Source organism: Sturnus vulgaris, chromosome 6 (genome assembly GCF_052056855.1).
Source record: "Sturnus vulgaris isolate bStuVul1 chromosome 6, bStuVul1.hap1, whole genome shotgun sequence".
NCBI classification, from domain to species: Eukaryota; Metazoa; Chordata; class Aves; order Passeriformes; family Sturnidae; genus Sturnus; species Sturnus vulgaris.
In genome coordinates, this window is record NC_142248.1 from 42,733,077 (window position 1) to 42,753,901 (window position 20,825).

The following is a 20,825-nucleotide window of genomic DNA, read 5'->3' on the forward strand; positions in this document are numbered from 1 at the left end:
AATCCTTTCAAATATTCAACCATCACTGCAGAAGTTCAACTGCCTTGTTATTTACCATAGGAAACAAACTCGAGAAGAACCTCAAGAGGTGAACCAAAAGGTCCTCTAAGAGACAGTTGCTTTGCTGAGCCTGAGCCTCCTGCAACTTCATGCAAGAATTAAAAAAAAAAATAAATTCCTAACAGTATTACAGAATGTGCCCAACTTCAAATTCAAGAGAGCATCACTTTGATCTAGGTTTAGGCAAACACTTAAGTGTTTTTCCTGGATCAGGGCCAAACACCTCAACTGGCAAAGTGTCCTGTATTGATATTGATGTTCAGCATGTAGAGAACTTCTGAGGAATGGAAAGGGAAGCACAGGGCTTGAGTGGGTGGTAAGCACCGAAGTAAATCACTTAAAGAAGCAATCCAGTCACCAGCTTGCTCCATGCCAACTGCTCCATTAGAAGCCCAACAGGTGATGCCCTTTAAGCCCCCATTCAGCAGAGTTCAAAAGAATGTGCTCCCAATTTAGCTCCTGCAGCTTCTGGTTTTGTTACAGTTCCCATCAAGGACCAATACAGGGTCATCACCTCCCTGGTGCTGTCCCATGTAGGGCAGACCACACATGGCAAGAGGAAACCAATCCTTGGCACCAGGAATAGGGGACACTTGATGACAGCCTGCAAAGCCACCCATGGGAGACTGCTGTGCATCCCTGTGGTTTGCCCAGCTTCAGACAGACTGCAGTTTTGAAACAGTTCACAAAACCCCAAGAATTACAGGCACTTGCTTTTTCCTGGGCAACAGAGGGAGTCTCCATGCTGCCTGCACTGGTGGATCACATTCAGAGCCAGCCTGAAGCCTCCTCCCTAGAGCTGTACTTGGCTTTCATCCCCTGTTCTCCAGACACCAAAATCCCACAGCCCAACGGTTCCATCCTGCAGACCTGCTTGTCACTAATGCACATGCCACAAGTTGGGTTTTCTTCTTTACTAAAAGCTAACTCATATTTAAAACACTCCTCAAATTTCGCACTTTCTCCCACTACTTGGCTGTCAGACCCTGCTAATGTTCTGCTGATACTGCTTATCTTTCATGTGATCCTCACCCATGCTTATGTTCACCTCACTTTACAATATAACAAATCTAAGTGTTACTAAGCAGTCTTGAGGAAGGCCTGGATTACTTTCCACATGTCATCAACTCTTTTGGGCACTGTTCTTCCCATTTCCTGGTGCTGGCTCAAGTGAAAAGAAGAGGGAGAGCCCAGCACAACCTCAGCCATACCTTGAGCCCAGGTATAGCTGCAGGAGACCATCCACCACACGATTTAGTGGATCCACATGTACAACCACATCCCACAGAATAAATCCTTCTGTCTCAGGGCTTGGGTGCTCATGCATCCCACCATGGAGCTGGCAAGTTCAGCCCTCCACCAAGCTGCAAGTGATTTTGAAATGGTGAAACATGTCTACCAAAGCTTCCTTCCTCCCAACCACCAGGATGGCAGCAGTTCCTCAGCTCACACCCATCACATCTGTTCAACAGGTCCAGCATCACTGGGAGAGAAGCTGTGGGCAGAAATCATCCATCAACACAGCACTGAAGCCTGCTAATGGAAAGGCTGAGAGAATTGGGATTGCTCAGCCTGGAGAAGAGGAGGCTCTGGGGTGACCTTACTGCAGCCTTTCAGTACCTGAAGGGAGCCTACTAGAAATCTGAAAAGGAACTGTTTGCAAGGGTATGTAGTGCTAGGACAAGGGGGAACAGATCCAAACTGAAAGAGAAGAGATTTAGATGAGTTATTGGGAAGAAATTCTTCCCTCTGAGGGTGCTGAGGCACTGGCACAGGTTGCCCAGGAAAGCTGTGGCTGCTCCATCCCTGGCAGTGTTCCAGGCCACACTGGATGGAGTTTGCAGCAATCTGGGACAGTGGAAGGTGTCCCTGCCCATGGAAGGGGGCTGGAATGAGGGGATCTTTAAGGTCTCTTCCAACTCCATCCAGTCCGTGGCTCTGTGACAGGGTGGCCAGTGCAGCCCCTCAAGCCTCTCTTCTTTGGTGTCAGAGGATACAAAGTCATCAGAGACATTTTCCCAGCTCATGTTTTGCATTCTGGCCAGTTTCCTATAGGATACATATTTTCCTTCTGGACACAATGTTTTACAAAACAAAGCCATTCTAGACCACTAAAGAGACCCAGACTTTTAAAAGCCTCTAATCTCTGGTAAAGCAACAACCACCATGAACGGTTCAAATGTCCAAATACTGTTTTAAGAGCAGACAAGTAACTGCTCAGTGAAGGGAGTTTCCACATTCGTGGTTCAACTCAGACATCTGTAACTATGGGGTATTTACTGTGCCTGCCTATGTGCAAAACTTAACTACAAAGTTCAGCACTAAAAAACCTCTTTCCTTTCCTCCTCTGCACTCACACTGAACACATGTTTTTATGGCAGTGGAAATTATACATGCAAGGGGAGAGAATAAATAACCCACCAAGTCATCTGAGGACACGTGCAAGCACCAGCACATCCTCACCCACTGAGCAGCCTCCACCACCACCCCACCTGCCCCCTGAGCCTACCTGATCCTGCTCTTCCTGGGCACACATCCCTCTTTTCCCCCCAGTTTATATTCCAGGGGCTTATGTCAGGCAAATCCTTACAGTGGTGGCATAACTACAGCAGGAGAACAAGAGGAAGAGCTGCAGGATGAAGTGGTGTGTTTGGAACTATGTGACTGGAGTAGTTAAATCCCCTCAGGTCTCATGTATTGGACATCAATCTCACCGTGGTGCTATCGACCACTGCTGTGGCACCAGCAAAGCAAAGGTCAGCCAGGTGCCTCCTCACACATGACAGCTCCGAGTGTTACACTGCCATATGCACCAGTGGCATTTTAATTTGAAAGAAATAAAGATATTTTAAAAACCAATGTAAAAAGCCTTAAATCGATCATGTTAATAGGTAAAAACTCAATTAAGCCTTTTTTTTATCAGTACGAGGAACAGTATGCACATCATCCTCCCCTAGGAGTACTGTGAGCAAGCTCCCCTTGCACTGAGTGACACACAAGCATGGAGCAAGGACCAGCAACTGATTTTACTAGAATATAAAAACCAAGATAAGGGATTAAGAGACCCCTTACCTCCTGTAAGCACCACAGCACTGAATAACAATCTCAGATCATGCTAAATGCTTATCTAGCCCATGCCCTAACAGTGAGTAGTAGCGGGTGTTTTAGGAAAAGAATACATCAATCAGATCAAGTAAATGAATTCATCTCCCACCCCCTCCAGCCATCAGTATGTAGGTGTTCTCTCAATATTTACTTAACAGTGGGCTTCCTCACATCTACTGAATGTAAACTGAGATGTTTATTTCCCTGGCTGGAAAACACGTAAGCTATGACAAAAATCCCTTACTAAGGTTTTGCATCCTTTAAGCAGGAGTTTTATCACCATAATCCTGTGGATGGTCAAAATCACGGGAAGCCTGGCTAATTAAAACGTTATGAACACAACACACCATTGAAGAAGCTGACAGCCTGACCCTGAAAAGGGAAAAGGATTTAAATACCCTATTCTGCTTCCCTAATATTAGTGCTGCAGAGTGAAAGCCTAGTCTTTTTTACTACAAAGCCCTTCTTCAGTTCCCCTCAAAAGTTAAGTTGGATGCACAAATCAGCCAGGTGGAAAACAGCCACCTCCACAAAGACCATGTTAACCACATGGGGGTTTTCTCCCAGCTGAAGTTGATCCTTCTGTTGCTTTTGCCAGTCTGTGCAGGATCCGGTCTCTGCACTCTGGTTCCAATCCCAGGAGAGGTTCCTTGCAAAGCAAACATGTGGCACATCAAACACAGGCTTATGTTTGATCCAGCTGCCATGTTGCCCTCTGAAACTGGATAAAGTTTTGTGTGAAGATCAGAGAAAGAGCCAGCAAGGGCTGGCAGCACTGTGCTGTCTTCCAGGACTTCACAGAAAAGCCATGTTAATGGGCAGCTCATCTTTTAAGATGCCAACCTGTCAATACTGTCTGAAAGAGTAAGGAAGGAACAACAATGCTCTGAATCCAAAAAAAGTTTTCTTTATTCAGGAGTGTGAAACAGCACTATCATCAGTCTTGGAAATGCAAACATGTAATCATCCCTGCATCAAATCACACAGAACTGGAGGCAAGGCCTCTGTTTCTTGTCCAAGTGCTGAAGTAGGGTAGATCCATCTTCCTTGTTTTGTTGCCAGATCTAGGGCACAAATTAATCTCAGCTCTCAGTGATTAACAGCATTTGAGGGCTGAAGCTGAAGGATGATGTTTCATTGTGGCAGCAGTGAGAACGGGATCAATGAGGTTCACACAACAACATCGGTGAGCATGACAATGCTCTGCTATTGCTACAAAAGCCCATCACAGGTTTATTTCTAGAATTACATGATGATCCCAAAGCTCTGGTGGTACCAATAGGTAAGACAGAAGAGCAACTTTTGGGGGGCTCAGTTTTCTTCAGCCTCTTAGACGTGGCTGTAGCAGGGCCAGGGAGAGCAGCACAGCTCTGCAGAGCTCTGACCAGTGTGGGGCTGCTGGGGACATCCAAATCCTCAGGAGAGGAGATGGCTGCAAAGCCGAGGGCACAGCCCAGTGCTGGGGCTGAGGGAGGAATAGCTGCCTTTTGTCTGTTTGCATAACTTCTGTGAGAACATGAGAGAGCAGGAAGAAGGCAGCTTGAGAACCTCTAAAACAAGTATTTTGCTGCCTCATCAAGTCTCCCGACCAGTTATGAACACCATGCAGGTTATTTTGCATAGAGTTTTAATCCCAACTGCCACACAGGTTTTCAGATGTGCACAGAGCAGCTTTTCCACATTTGCTATTACATGATTTTTCTTAGAAAAGTGGTTTTTTTTTTCTAAGAAAAGTTGGTTTTAGACCTTCGCTTGTAGATGTTGACAGCTCTGAAGCAAGGCACTACAGTGTATTGCACAAGGCTGAAAAATGTCAGTGGAAAAGCCTTTCCACTAATTTCTATAGTGAGTAACCTTACCATTCCATCTCTGCAAGTTTTTGCATTAATTTGCAAAACCTCAGGATATATCTGTTTGCCAGAGAGAACCAGGCTTGGGCAATGATGGCAAAGAACTGTCTCAGCTTGCACAGAGAGGAGACTTCAGGAGAAAAGGATTTTATTTGAAAATCAGAAGAGGGAGACAAGAGAAACCTGAGCACTGAACTGAGGCTGTCAGAGTCTCAGACTGGCACTGTGACCAGAATGTCACGTCGTATCTGTCCCCTACCCAGCAAGACTCAGTTCCAAAAAACAAAATAAATTAGTCTGGTCATATCCCTGACAGCTACTCCCCTCTGGCTGTAGCTGAACATGGTCTTCCAGCAGAATTAGAATCTAAAAGTCACCTCAGTCCCATTGTTCCCTCCTCACAATGGAGCCATCTCAGACCTACCAGCATTCAACTGCTCCATAACCTACTCCTGTCATGCTGACCTACATAAGAATAGGCAAAAAAAAAACCAACAAAACCCAAAACACTTCTTACTGCATGGCTCATTAGAGCCTTAACAAACTGATTCCTCTCCCTCCTCCCCTCACAATTACAATCATCACAATTTCCTTGTGCTTAGGTAAGCAAATTTCCATTGTAAAACCTCCTGTTAGTCCTTCCCACTTACTAAACTCCAGAGAAACGTTGAGCTGTGATTTACTAGGGAAGAAAACCATTTTAATACATTATTCATTAAAAACAGGAAAATAAAACTAGCAAAGCAACTTTGATCTTCTCCATGATTAATTCATGCACCACAAGCCCTCTGATTTAGAAGATCTCAAACTACACCAGCTACAGAGCAGAAGTAGCAGTAACAGAGTGACAGCATTTATAAGTCAAAGCTCCCATCACTAGTGCAAAAATCCTCCAGAAAAGCAGAATTAGCAGCAGGAAGATCCTGAACCCTTCCTGCTCCCTCTGCCTGGGGGCTCCCCTGTGTCAGAACCACCAGCAGCTCACATGGGGGTGGTGACAGCAGGGATCACAACATGCTCTTGGGAGGCTCTGCCCACACTGGGAACCACGAGATCCAAGCCAAACCTATTTTTAACTATGTGCAGTTTAAAGCTATTTTAAAAATGGATGCTCTGGGGACATCCTCCTTTTGGGGCACTGGGGCACATTCAGAAGTTGGCTGCTTTAGTATTGAAACAAGGGTGTCCACACAATGTCTGACAATCAGCTAAATCTGTTTAAAACTCACACCTTTATGTGCAGGCAGTGCAATTTGCTAGAGACACAGGTTTAACATCAACCTCAAAAGAAGGAGGAGCAGAATACTCTTTATGGAACACAAAGACAGAACACACAAAGAAAGCAGGATGAACAAGAAGCCACTTGAGATGGGAATATCAAGCAGCTTGTGTCCAGAAGTTCTGCAGCATCTCCACAAATAAGTAACCATGTTCCTCAACACAGCAGCCATCCCTAGGATGAAATCTCGAGCCTTCCTCACCAAGGGCACTGCACATCTCCACCAGAAAGCAAACTGTATCCCAAAGCACAACTGGAATCTAGTCAGGAGCAAAGTACCTGGGAAAGCTAATTCAACAGGTCAAGTTAAACATTCCCCTTTTTCTGCCACTGGGGCCTCTGGCTGCTGTCATGAGATGCCTCAGCTTTTCTCCTGGAGGTGCACTGCCCTTGGGCTCACTGGGCAGGATGATCAACACCTGAATCACCACCCTGCAACACCTGGATTCTCCTGGTGGACTGGTCACCCCACAGCTGAGGAGCCCAAGTGGTCTGACAGCAAACTCAGCTCTGATCACACAGCTGACCCAGGAACTTTTGAGATTTCCATGTGGCAGCTTGCCAGCGAGTCCTCTAATTTCAACAGCCTTAAAAAGCAGGTTGTTTACCATGTGGCTCTCCCACGCAGGTTCCCACACACCATGGGCTGAGTAAGACACTGCCTCAGCAAAGCATCTGTCAAGAAAAATAAATTCAGCCTCTTGTATTCCCAGCTTACTGGGAAGAGCTCTGCCAAGAAGCAGCACTCTTCTCATCAACACATCCCCACGGTGGCAATGCAGCAAGGAAATACTCAGTGCTCAGGCTGGGGGTCGCACAATCCATCCTAAAACTTCTGCAGATGGCAAGCGACCATGAGTGCTCTGCCCCTCCCGGTGCCAGGGGATTATTGTCATTTCCCAGAGGGATTTCCCAAGGGCTGCAGGCCAGGAGCAGCGCCTTCAGGAAACGAAGCTGTCCCCAAGAGACTCCCAGCAGCTAACACAGCCAGACCTGATTCTCTCCCCCTTTTCCCATCTCCTCCCAAACGTGGTTTTCACCCTGCAATACATATTTCTCCACTTCTGAAATATGTCTCTGGGATTTCAAAAGCAGATGTCCCAAATCCAAACAAATACAGCTTTAAAAATGCTGGCTGCCACATGGAGAGGATGTTGCTTGCCTCAGCTCAGGATCATAGAATCATAAAGGTTGGAAAAGATCTCCAAGATCATCGAGTGCAACCTTTGACTGAACATCACATTGTCAACAAAACCACAGCACTGAGTGTCAGTGTCCAGCTGTTTCTTGAACACTTCCAGGGATGGTGATTCACCATGAGACTGCTTGGGCAGTCTGGGGTCAGCAGCTCCCTCATGTGACACCCACCAATTTCATTCTCCCAAAGAGGTGGCCCTTGCCAGAAGGTGCAAAAACAGCAGCACTAAATACATATTGTGCCTCCCCATGGGCTCTCCCATCTCATACCTCTCAATTAACAAACAAGCAGAGGTGGGTGAGCAGGAAAAAAGGCACTTTCCCCAACAGCTCGTGAGAGACACCTAAAACTCGTACCTTGCTTCATCTTTCTTCCCAGTCCTTCAATGGGGAAGGAACACTTAAGGAGGGAATTTGTTTAGGCTCAAACGACAGGACATGAAAGCCAGCCCGTGGCTTAATGGTCACAAATAGCCCTCACACAAGTTTAAGCAGTTGTCCCCACATAGCACCCTGCCTTCCTCCCAGCACTGCCTTCCCACACAGCCATTTTCCAGCCAGATCATGAGACACAGGGATTTCTCTGCCATGGTCTTCGTGTGCAACTTATCATCAGCCCTTCTGGATGCAACTGGACCCTTCCCTTGAAGGGCTCGTTTATCCCACTTTGCCTCCCTTTCACAAGTGAAATACAGAACCAGAGTCAATGCAAGTAAAAACAGGTGTAGGACTAGACTGAGGCTATCACTCAGTAAGGATTCCTCACTCAACACCTAAGAACTCTGAGTCGGGCAGGCTGGACAAGAAATATTTTTCTGCCTTTATCCTTGCTGACTTCCAAGTGTGATCTGCAAGTTTGTACTGTGAACATTACAGGAAGGACACATTTTAGACACAAAAATTCAGCATTGCCTGACTTTTGAGAGTTGGATTTTCTAGTGATATCCTTCAAATGAAAAAGTTTCTGGCTTTAAAGCAGTGTCCTACATTTTATAAACAAAGAAAATTATTATTGGAAGCGAGTTCATCTGCTGGAACTGCAGCAGTCTCCTCGGTCCTGGCTCAGCAGCAGGGTTGTGGTTTTGAGCACACAGCTCCAGGGAGAGAGGAGAGCACTAACAGGGGAACACACACTGCCCAGGAAAGGACTATGCTTTATTGTGTGGATCAGTGCTACCGACAGACACATGCTCAACAAGTCTGGCAGCTAGACGGCAGAAAAGAGCTGAGATTCTGGGATTAAAAACAGTTCCAGACTCTAGCAAGAAACTGGCTTTAATGGTCACAGCTATGCTGCTGCTGCTGCCTTTCCCTGTTCCCTGCAGTTCCTCTATAATCCCTCTGTTCCCACCTCCTTTAACCTTTGGGGCTTCTTTAAGCTGCTTCTTCCTGACTACTCCTGCCCATACCCACCCATCACCACTCCCCAGAACAATCTCCTACTTCCTTCTATTTCTCCTTATATTCCCTATCTCTGTCCTTCTTCCAGACCCTTATGGCTCTATTTCTTCTCCAAGCAGCTCTTCCCCTTTGTCTCAGCAGATGGGGCAAGAAGAGCAGGACATCTGCTCAGCCACACCTCCTGCTTCCCTCCCTCCTCTGCACCCTGCCAGGGTTCCCCCTCCTGCCTCACTGCAGCACCCAGGGCAGGGCTGAGCTCAGTCAGGGAGAATTCTGGCCCGAAAAAAACAACCACAGCCCTGCTCCAATTTCCTAGTCCAGACAGTTGGTGCAGACCTGGCCTCACTCAAGGCAGCCCCAGGGAAACCTAAGGGCATCCTTGTCAGACAGACAGATTTACCCTCAATTATGAAACTGCCTCGTTCCCTCATCTGCAGCCACCAGCAGTGCTGGCAGTGCCAGGAGGAGCAGTCACTGAGGTGGCTCAGGGCAGGTGGTGTCCACAGCACTCCGAGCCGTGCTGAGGGCATGCAGTTTATCCCACATCACAAATGAGTAAATTTTCCCCAAAGCCAGCAGACAGGGACAGCAGAAGCTTTCATCCCTCCCTCTCTTGCCTCTGCCAAGCTTGAGGTCACCCTGGCCAAACAACGTCAGGATCTCTTTGCTCAAAGCTCTGTTTTGATTCAGCATTTCATTCTGGAAAACAAACAGAATCATTGCTGCTGAAGCACTCCAGGAAACAAAAACAGCTGGCACTGAAGAGCAGGAAACTCATTATTTTCTGCTGGGCATGGTCTGGAACAACCTAAACCAGAGGTGTATAAATTGCAAGTGCGTGTATTTGCCTCCTGAAGCATCACTGGAAGATGAGCTCTGCTTCCTACAGCTCCATGCCAGCTCACTAATGCTGAAAACCCTGTTCTGCCCTTGGCTATTTGGGACATGTTGCCCCACTCCAGTGAGGAGTAGGACGGAACTGCTCAACACCCTCACCTGCAGCAGACTGGTGCTGCTGATCCTCCTCATGTCTGTGGAGCAGAGGGAACCTTGGGTCTCCCCACAAGCACTAACGATGCCTGAATGGCTCCCAGGTAAACTGAGGTAGATAAACACTGCAGCATAACAGAATCTTGTTATCTTCAGGGGACAAGGACTTCTGGATGCCAGACAGACTGGGCTGCCAGGCACCCAGACACAAGGAAATCCTTGACTGTGGTGGTACCACGTAAATCAGGAGTCTCCTCCAGCAGCCAGAGTTGAGAGACTCAGATATTAAATGGGATACAGCATAATCTGATAGTTGGTGGAGCCAAAGTTATATAAAACAAAACAAACAGCATAGTTTTGTTGGTAATTTTTTCCTGCAGTTTCTGGCACAGATTTACAGATTTTACCCCTGGTAAAGCACTGAGGCCTTTGGACAGCCATTTGCCTATTGCATCAGTCAGGCACCTCACAAACCGTGGCTTGTGAAAATTCACAAGCCATACTAGAGAAATAGAAAACTAGAGAAATAGAGAGACAGCCTGGGGTGTGCTACTGTCAGGGCATCCCCTTCATCCCAGCCCAGGGTATCATCCAGGTACCTTCAACCACACTGGGTCCAGAGAGGGATGGCCACGAAACAACATCAGGGTGCAGCAACCAGGGCTGTGCCATCATCCCTGGATCCCAGCACTCACCTCCTATGGCTTCATGTTCCTCTCCTTCCATCTCACACTCTCCGCACTGCAGCACAAACACCAGCACAGCCCTGTCCTCCAAGGCCAGGGAGATTTCAGCTCCTCTGGGAACTACCGTCACCTCTTCCAGGAATCACATTAAAATAAAAGCAAAGAAACCTCTGTTCCTCATTACAGCCAGGAACACTGAAATCCCACTGATTGCAAGCTTGCATATTTATCTCTAGGTTTCAGAGCCCAGACAAAACACAGCCCATTGAGGAAGTGAAGTTAACCCTGATATTGCTGTTTGTTGCATTTTTACAGTGCCTGGGTATCTCTGCAATTGGCAGATCTTGGCAAGTCACAGATTACTGACAAAAACCTCTTGGCATGAGACACTGCAATAGCTGTGGGGCTCACATGGATCATTTTCTGAGAGATAAAAGTAGCCTTGTGGATATGTGGCAGCTGGGGTGCTGTTCTCCTCCTGCCTCTGCATTACAGTCCCTCCATAAACACCAAGCAAATCACTTCATTTTCCAGAGTCTGGCTCTTCCTGCTACCAGGAATAAACAGCTTTGTTTGTTTGCTTGACTGAATATTTTTTTCCATGTGAAAATTCAGAATTTTACAAACTTGCCTTATTTTCTTTTTTTTTTTCTAATGGCAGAGAGACATATGTGAGAGATCAGAGTTCCAGGGTGCAAGAATACTCAGGTTCTCCAGGCAATATTTACACATGAAATGCAACGTGCACATTTTGAAAGTTGCACTTTGAAATACAAAAATAAGAAACTCATGGAGGCTTCAGGACAAGGACAGAGCTGCTCTTGCTCCCCCTGGCTTGGCTGATAAACCTCTAGTGGAGTGTGCAGAGTGTGACCTCCAGGAAACCAATACCTGCACAGGACTTCATGAACAGCCTCTGGAAACCTTTTATTTTTTAACCTGGCATTTTATTTTTTAACCTGACATCTTTCAGCAAGGCTGGGGATCCACTGAAGTTCACCTGCCTGCCACACAGAGATGCACAATATTTGTGGATTACATTCCTGGTCCCAGCAAGGGTTCAATCTTCTCAGGGCACACTTAGGGTGTATTTTCTCCCACATGGGACTCAACACTGTCCTGACCTATCTCCATCTGAAAATGCAGAGCTGAAACAACATGGAATGGAACTGGAAATCCCTTGCCTACAGCAGGCAGGTGTGACATGTGTAAAGCACTAAAAAAGGTGTAGACATGGGGAAAAAAATCCAAGGGTGTAGAAATGCACGTCTCCTGCTGGTCTCTGTGCCACATAAGGCTTTGGGCTAGACATTAAAGACTTCCACGTTCTCAGACTGTGAACCAAAGACAGCAGAACTTTCTTTATCTTATTCTGCACTGATATGGCCTGTTTGGACCACCAGGTTTTCTAGGTGGTGTCTACTACAAGCTTTAAAACTCTGCTAGAGCCAGTAAACAAAAAAAGAGAAGAGTAGCCCAAAAAAATGAGAACAGAGCATTTTTTATTCCTGGTTCCTAGTTTCCAGTATTTATTCCCTTAACTACAAAACATGGGCTGAAAGCAGTCATTATTGCAGTTTACAGAGGACTGGTAAAACTCTTTTTTTTCCCTGTAATGCAAAAACCTGATAACAGATCTGTCAACAGAAATTCTATGGGGCTGAGGAGATACATTATAGTACAGAGCAAGGACAATAGCACAATACCCATGTTCCACTTGACACTTTAAGGCTGCAGATCTTTAGTGGTACCTGTCAGAGAAAACACTATTTCTTTAAAAAACTTTGTGTTAGAAAAATTTATTCTAAGAAAAACGACACTGAAAGACCAAGAGTCTCTATATTTGAGGACAAATCTTTTTAATGTGCCAGCTGCAAAACAAAGAAGCATTTCCTGGTCCAGGAGCAGGTTTGGGCTTCCTGAACCTCCTTCTTAGGTTACCTGTAGGTAAGCAGGCTCAGCTTCCCCCTGAGGGGTTGGAACTAGATGATCCCAAAGGTCCTTGCCAATATGATTCTATGATTCCTTGCTGCTGCAAATGCTACTAACATGAAATATTTAGTAATAGCTGCTATATTGGCTCTACCAACTCACTTGAGTTTTCAATATTTTTGTTCTATTTCTATTTTGCTCTATTTTTCTATTTCTATTTTGTTCTATTTCTTGCCCAGAACTCAAATTTTCTTTTCTTTCAGTGTCAGTAACAACCATTACTTACCTCAGAACTATGATATTAAAACTGAACTTCAAGCCAGAATTATCACTTTGAGTGACAACATGAAAAAAAAAGGCAAATTGCAAGACTTCAAAGCACTAAAATAGGAACCATTTTCTAGAGGGTTTGCTTCATTCATTAATTCAGTCAAATACTTCATTTGTATTAATTTCATTAGCATTGCTCAGGATTAAACAGAACAAACAGAAAGAGAGGTGGCAAACTGAGGGCACACATCACACCTTGCAGGCAAAGCTGAGGGGGCTGGGCTGGCTCTGGGACTCCAGTGCTGCAAGGGGAGAGGTTCAGTCCATCCAGGCACACACCTGGGGCCTCTCAGAGCCCAGCCTGACCTTGCTGCAGCCAGACAGCCTGGCCCAGGCACCATCACCAGCTCTCAGGAATCTCTTCTAACTTCTCACAGAGGTCCAGAGGCACAAACCACAGCAGTGGTTCACCCACACTCACTGCAAAGCTTTTTATTTCAAATCAATCCTATCCTGGCAAAGAAGAGCTAATTCAGGGTTGGCTCTTTTACAGCTGAAACTGAGAACAGGTCTGAATTCATGTCACCAGCTGAGCAACATCCTCTGGGGCACCTCAAGTGCACTATGTGTCTAAGAGAGCAATAAAGCAGATTTTATCCCTTTAAAGAGGGCCTGCAAGAGTTGAGACCCTGTGGATTGTCTGAGAGATGCTGGCACACACTTGGGATCACAGGGAGGGAGGGCAGCAGGATTCCCTGGGTCCTGTTACACCTCAGCTCCTGCAGCCTCAGGGCTGGGCAGAGCTTGCTGGGGTCCCACACACTGCACCCTGCTCCTGTCCCAGCTCCTCAGCTGACAACCTGCCTCACATCCACAGCCAAAACACACCTCAGAGAGGGCACAGTCGCTATTTTTAAGAGAGCAGAGGCAAGGAGACACAAACAGAGAGAGGTATGAAATGCTAAAGACACGGGGAGAAAATCATATTTATATCCAGAGTAAAAAGAATAAGAAAGTTTTCAAAAGGAACTGTATGACTTGAAAAAATTTGATGACTCCGGAAAAAAAAATCCTAATAGGTTGAAATAAAGAAAACCCAGAAAAGAGTAAATAAATTCACTCGAGAACGGTCAGGAAATCAATCCCTAAGCAATGCCTGAAGTCTGGTAGGCAGAAGTCAGTCCTCAGCTTCTCTACAAAACAGCCTGGGCTGAAAGAGCTCTTGTGTCAGTGAGGGAGATGGTTGGGGAAGAGTGTGCTTCCCTCCAGCCCACTGGGTGCCAGGGCCATCAGGGATGTGTCACCCTTGGGGAGTTCAGGACTTGGACTCTGCTGATCCTTGTGGGTCCCTTCCCACTCAGAGTATTGTGTGATTTCTGTGACAGGTAATCTCCTCCAAAGGTAAGGAGATTTTCATTTTAATTTTGCACTGATTGATTTACACAGGAAATGTCAGCTGAATGAGAGCAGTTAATATAATCAGACACAGCTTAGCACAGCAAGTATATCCAAGCAGAGAAAATAAAGAGAGGCAGGTATAATTTCTCTAGGTCTCCCTCACTTCCTATTGCTCTGTTCCTTTCTTTTTCTGAAAAACTACATGTATTTTTAAACACAAACAGGCAAGTCTCCCTGCCTCAAAACAGCATGGTAGCACTGATGGACAGAAGAGCCATATGGGGACCTGCAAAGACCAAACCTCTTTCCAGCTGTATGGTTCCTGTACTGCCCTCACACCCTGGCAGTGCTCAAATGCCTCTGGCAGACTCACAGGAGTGACACCCTGCTCCCCCATCCCTGCTGCAGAGGAGCAGAACCAAATTCAGATTTTGGTCAGAAGAACTTCTGATCAAACAAAAAAAACACCACTCCTAAAGGTAAAGCCCAAGCACCACCAAGACTGCCTGTTCTGAGTAAGCAAAACAGGAAAAACAAAATAGGACAAACAAAATAGGGCAGTGTCAGGTGGGTCTAAAACCCCAGTCTCAATTGTTTTGTTAGGGTTTTTTTGGGGTTTTCTCATTTTTCTTCTTACCCCTCCCACTTCCTCCCTCTCTTTGCCCACTTTTGCAAATTTTACTTTACTGGAGGTAGACAATGGTGCCTGAGACCCTGTGAATTTGGCTATTTCCATAAACAAAACAACTAGCTTGGCATAAGAAGTCAGAGGGAGCAGGGAGGATGTGGCAGTGGTTGCACTCCAGATCTGGAGAACAAGTAGGAAGCTGCTTTTTGAGCTTTCAAGTCATGAATTTTTCTCAGACTTTCTTCCAAAAAACCCTTTAAATTTCAAATACAATTCAGAGCCTCTACATTTCCAGCAAAAGAGACAAAAACAGAATTCAACATGATGATATGAACAAGACCTCTTTGTGGTATCAGAGGGAAATCCCTTCTTCATGAATACCTCCTTTACCCAATGACTGGGAAAAGTCAGTATCTGCAATCAGGCCTGCCCTGGACTAAGTCGTTTCTTGGAAACTCTAAATGTGACCATACATGGGAACAACCAGACAAGAAAAAAGCCAAGAGCCATCTTTGATCTTCCCTTTCCCTAAGCCTACACATCCTCAAGAACAACAGAGGAAAGAGAAGTAAATTATTTCCAACATTTCCCATTTCCCTTGGAAAGCAGTAGCTGTACAAACATCTGAGTTCTTCATTTCTCATCTCTGAGACCTTGTTAGCAACATGCTCAGCCACCAGCACAGATCTGAAACACACTCTGGATTTATGCTCATGCCCACCATCCCTGCTCAACCCTGCTTTAAATGGCCAAGCATGGCACTCTTGCATGTGGATACAAACTGGGATGTTAGTAAAAGCCCTCCACTTTCTTCTCTTTCCATCCCTGGCTCTGTCATAGGAAATTAAAGCCAATTTCTAACATCCTTTTCATCCCTGCAAGAAATTCCTGCAGGCCTCCCCAGCACACCTTGGCACTCTCCCTGTTCTCTGGTTACAAATATAAAGATTTCCGGGCTTGCTGCAGCACAGCTCACATCCACGCTCATAACTGGTATCACAATAAACAACAGGGACATCAAAACCATCACACTATAAAATATAATTACCAAAAAAAAAAAAAAAAAAGGGCTGCCTGGATACTTTTTTGAGGCAGCTGTCACACTAAAAACTTGCCAGCTTCCTGTGCAAAGTGAACCTGGGAAACAGAAACGCTCGTGAAGTCGATGTGAACCATTACAGAATAAAAATCATCCAGATGTTTTAAACAAGCTCTATTTTAAACATGCCCTGCTTTCTCCTCAGCTTGCCCTTCAAGAGGCAGCCAGGTGAAAAGCAGGAGTGACAAAAACAATCTGTCTGAAGGACAGCTTCAGGGAAATGGAGCAGAGCGAGCAGCCGGCTCCCCAGGTCTGAGCTCAGAGCAGAGCTCACAGCCACCAACAGCCCCTCCCAGATGTCCCTGTCACTCCAGAAACATCAGGCACACCACAGCGTGCAGCCCCTGAAGAATCCAAACATCTGCACTGCTCTGGAGCTGATGGCAGGGACACACACCAGACTCCAGCTCCGAATGGGAACAAGCCAGAGAAACTCCCTTACCTTCTGTGAAGCTTCCTGTAAGAGTTATGACAACAAACACTTTGCCTTCTGGCTCCAAATCCACCTGAAAAAAAAAAAAAGGAAAGGAAATGTTAGAAGATTGGGGTTTTTTTGAGGCAGAAATTCTTCTCGGGATTTTGCCTGACTAATCCTGCCAGCATTTGATAATACTTCAAATATTCTCATGCACACCTTAATTGAAAAAAAAAAATAAATCAAGTATCTGGTGCCCAAATTGTTCAGCATTCTCCTTTTCCCTGGAAATGCTGAACAATCTCAACCTTGCTAGAGGAAACAGAAGTTTAAAAAAAAATAAAATACAGTTAATAGTGTTCCAATTTGTGAGATAGATGAAGCTGAACTAAGACTAAATTCTCAGATCAATGTGCATCTGTTTCGAGAATTACATGGATATTTCCTCTCTATTATATTTTATCTCAGTGAAATTGCTTCAGTCTCTCAAAATACCATCATCACTGAGGCAAATGCTGATTTCTTACATAAATCACCTTTTGGCCTTAAACCATAGGAAATAGAAAACTGTTAGTACTGTTACCTAAGGAGTTCTTGTCATTTAATCTAAATTAGATAGAGATAGAAATACAGAACATAATTTTAGGGATCAGAGATTCAATCCCAGTGTCAGTCAGCCTGTCCTTGAAAGAAAGCATTTATTTTTTGGTGAGTAGATTTTTCATTTTGAGATACATTTTTAATAAAGGTCTTGCTTTTGTTGTTGTTTTTTTTTAATTTACCAGCTAAAATCACAGCTAAGGTTTCCTGATGTTTGAGTCAGGCAGTCACCCAGAAATCTCAGTTAAAATATAAAAACAAAGAAAGAAGTAACAAGGCACCCCCTGAATTTCCCACTAATTTCAAGGTTAAAATTAGCAACGAGGAGCTTCACACCTCGTGGGTATTGATCACCTGTGCAGAACAGGAATTTTGAAAATGGAGCTGTCTGGGGGAAGGAATAAAGATTGCTCATCCAAACCTTCCCTGCTCCTCCTGTACCAGCACAGGATGATGAGCTCAGGCTGATTCCTTTTCCAGGGGTAACACAGGGTGTACCCTGCGACCCTCTGATTCCTCTCCTGTGTAACAGCACAGAAATAAAACAACACCAGCCCGAGCTCCCCAGGCAAGGGCTATGATCACCCCAACCCTGACATTTGCTTGTGGTTTCCAAAAAACGCTGCAGCCACGAACCGAACGGACAATAAATAATATTAAGATACTGGAAAAACAGAAAAGTGACCCCTAAAGAGGAGCCAAAGAGCCAAGCTACAAATGGAAGGAAAGCACCTACACAGCTGTACTGGGAGGAGGTGTCTGAGCTGGGCTGACTCTGCAGGGTTAAGGCACAGAATGCTGACACAGCCCAGAAAAATCAGCCTTTTGGGTAAGTGAAGGGGAAGCACAGCCAGCCATACATTTCCCTAGACCACAGTTTGTTACAGAAGTGGAGAAATTGCTATTTAAACTGCTGGGAATTTGTTAGGGTGAGCAGAAGAAATATTTTCAGGAAAACAGAATGAGCAAATATCTCATTCACATGATTCCAGCTACAGTTCTGACGTGCTATGCACACACTTGTATCAGTGGGACACAAAACAGGGAAGCTACAATCTTGGGAAAATCCTACCAAAATGCTGATTTTATGGACACTACATTCTCCACTTAAAAAAAAAAAAAAAAAATCAATAAAAAAAATAAAAAATTAAATCAGTCTCACAGGGAAAATTTAAAGCAAATATTTAGCTTTGACTCAATATTAATTTTTGTGCTTGTTTGCTCTGCATATTACACTGGTTTTAGGAAGCTATGTTTGAACAGCCCTCTGTCTCCATTAATACTGAAGACATTTCCCAAATAGATTTCAACTCCAGCAATATCATGCATCATTTTTGCCTAAATTTCAGTCCCCTGGAGTGCAGCTTTGTAAAGAAATGGTTCTTTCCAAAATATATAATAATATATAATGCAAATTGATTTATGGGATACCAAGAATTCAGATTTTATGGAGAAATCCTTACTTACTTAGGTTTCCAAAATCATTCTTCAGTGCTTATCATTTTCCTGCCAGTCTCCATACAGGATATGTCAGACTCCTGCTTCCACACTGACAAAGAGGATCCTTCCTCTCTTCTTCTGACACACAATATCTCTGGTGGGATGTGGAATAAATCCTGTACTCCTTGTTCAGTCTTAAAAGCAAAGGACTGTCAGGACTCAAGCAGCTGGGCTGAGGCCAGGGAATCCAAGAAAAGCATCACTCACCTTCCACACAGGGCACAGACAATACCTGGCCCAAAGTCCTGACACACCTTGCTCTCCATCTCTGCAAAGAAAATTCCTCTGCCCCTGGCACAGCACAGTCCTCTGCCTATAGCAGTCTTACAAAACAGAAACAAACTAATTCAGAGAGCAATAGCAGGAGATTTATGAGGGTTATATAAAACAATCTCTCCCCTCCAGACTCCAAGATTAAAGACCAGTCAAATCCCCTACACCCACTAAGCAGCTGTGCTCATGTTGTACCACAGTCCAAGAGCACTCAGCCAAGAGGACTCGAGCTACACTCAATATCTTCTTACAGAACATCTAAGGGGGATGTAATTAAAAATTACAGCTGAAAGGCTCCAAAATGAGGCTGAAGCCCCAGCATGCTAGGAACTGCTGAAACTTTGGCACACCAAGGATGATGGATGCAGGACCAGTGGGGAATTCTTGTCCTAGGCAAGAGTTTTAATTTCTCTAGTCTTAAATTGATAGTAACAGAACAACAGAAGATAACATACAATGAAATGAAATGAAATAATAACAGACCGAAGGGAAAACTCTGGCTTTTGGACTTGCTGTGATCTCCTTTAAGGATGAATTTGTCCAGCCAAGTAGCAGCCAACTCGGTACCTGAGGTAACTCTCAGACATGCGGAACGTGCCCGAAACAGAAAATAACACCTGACCTGAAAACCTGAAAGGAAAATGTCTGACCACAGACCTCAGCAGCTCCCTGAGAGCAGCACCTGCCTGACAGGACGTGCTTCCCACCATCAGGGGACACCCTGAGCCATGGCCACACCACTGGAGTGGTCTCACACTGGTGGCAGCTGATGCCTGTGAGCTGCTCACACTTGTTGGACCCGCAGTGCTGAGCTGGGTGTGAACAGCAAGCACCTCACTCAGGCACTGGGGGTGACCTCAGGCAGCCCTGCAGCACAGCCCTTCGTGTTCCTGTCCTGCTTCACACACTCAGCATCATCTTCACACCGTCAGCATCACCTTCACACCGTCAGCATCACCTTCACACCGTCAGCACCACCTTCACCCTTGCAGTGCAGCCACAGCTGTAGCACACGCGTGGGAAACTCTTGACCCAGCAACTGCAGCCAGAGCTGGGCATGCAGAAATTGCCCCAGAACCATCTGAAACCAGAGACCCACAGATCAGGAGTCTGGTACCCCACTCTGTCCCCAAAAGGAGGAACTCCTGATATAAGCCCTCCTTCAATCTTTCCAGTCACCAAGGCACTTCCACCACCAGCACCTACTTTCACAGACAGAGGGTTTGCTCTGTTTGTTTTGCTCACCGTGTTCTGTTACTTAGTAAGACCTGAGCACTTCAAAAGGAAGCAGCTGCCAAAGGACTGGCCCTCCAGCCATGGAAGGGATAACCCTACCTGGGCTGGCAGCCCAAGCCCTGACTCCGTGCTGGCACAGCCCCAGGGATGCCAGTACCTCCCAGCACCAGCAAACACCCTCGGGATCCAGCCTCCCATCAGCAGCGTGGGTGGAACACAAGCACCACGCAGACGCCAAGTTTTGCTTCTCACTTCTTTCCTGTTTTTTCATTTCCCAGCATTGACATTGAAGGAAAAACCCCTACATTTTTACAGAGAAAGAGGGTGTCACAGTATTAATCTTGACAGAGTTATTAAAGCCCAAAGTAGACCATTAAATCAGTTCGGTTTGACAATACAGATATTCTTTCTTAAAAAAAAAGCAGAAGAGGCTCAGAGAAAGTCAACAGCCTGAAGGCAGCACAGATGATGCTCAGGGGGAACTCCTACACCATAATATTAAGAGATAAGTGACATAAGAATGAAACCATCCATATGTATTTGACACAATCATCAAAGAGTAGTATGTACAGAGAAAAGTTTTCTAATGCCAAGATCTATCTATCTGGCATGGGATAACTATTTTAGGGAATCACAGGCTTATGCCTGGAAGGTTTAGTATTAAAGCCAAAGGAAAGTCCTGTTGTATTGGGAGCAAAGGAGAAGTATGAAATTCTATGCATGCCTGATACTGTGAATTCTGGGAGGTGCAGTGATCTCACAATAAATCAAATTAAACTGGTGGCATGCAGCATCATACCACCAGCAGTAAGACCTGTAAACAATCATCACCCTCCTCTCTCTCCAGCACTTTCATCCTTGGCCTGGTCCCCCAGGGAAGAGACGGAAGGAAAAACATAGACTTTC

At 45.4% G+C, this 20,825-nt stretch overlaps 1 protein-coding gene across 2 annotated transcripts in view; it reads right to left on the reverse strand.

The window, feature by feature from the left end:
- The window catches only part of PRKCH (protein kinase C eta), a 113,699-nt gene that overhangs the window by 70,570 nt on the left and 22,304 nt on the right, over positions 1-20,825 (reverse strand). Inside the window, exon 2 of one of the 2 annotated variants that reach the window (XM_014871373.2) lies at positions 16,338-16,401. In XM_014871373.2, the coding sequence (XP_014726859.2) occupies positions 16,338-16,401 (64 nt within the window). Of the gene's footprint in view, positions 1-10,577; positions 10,772-16,337; positions 16,402-20,825 lie in introns of those variants that run through there. The other variant, XM_088166341.1, reaches the window with a different exon arrangement.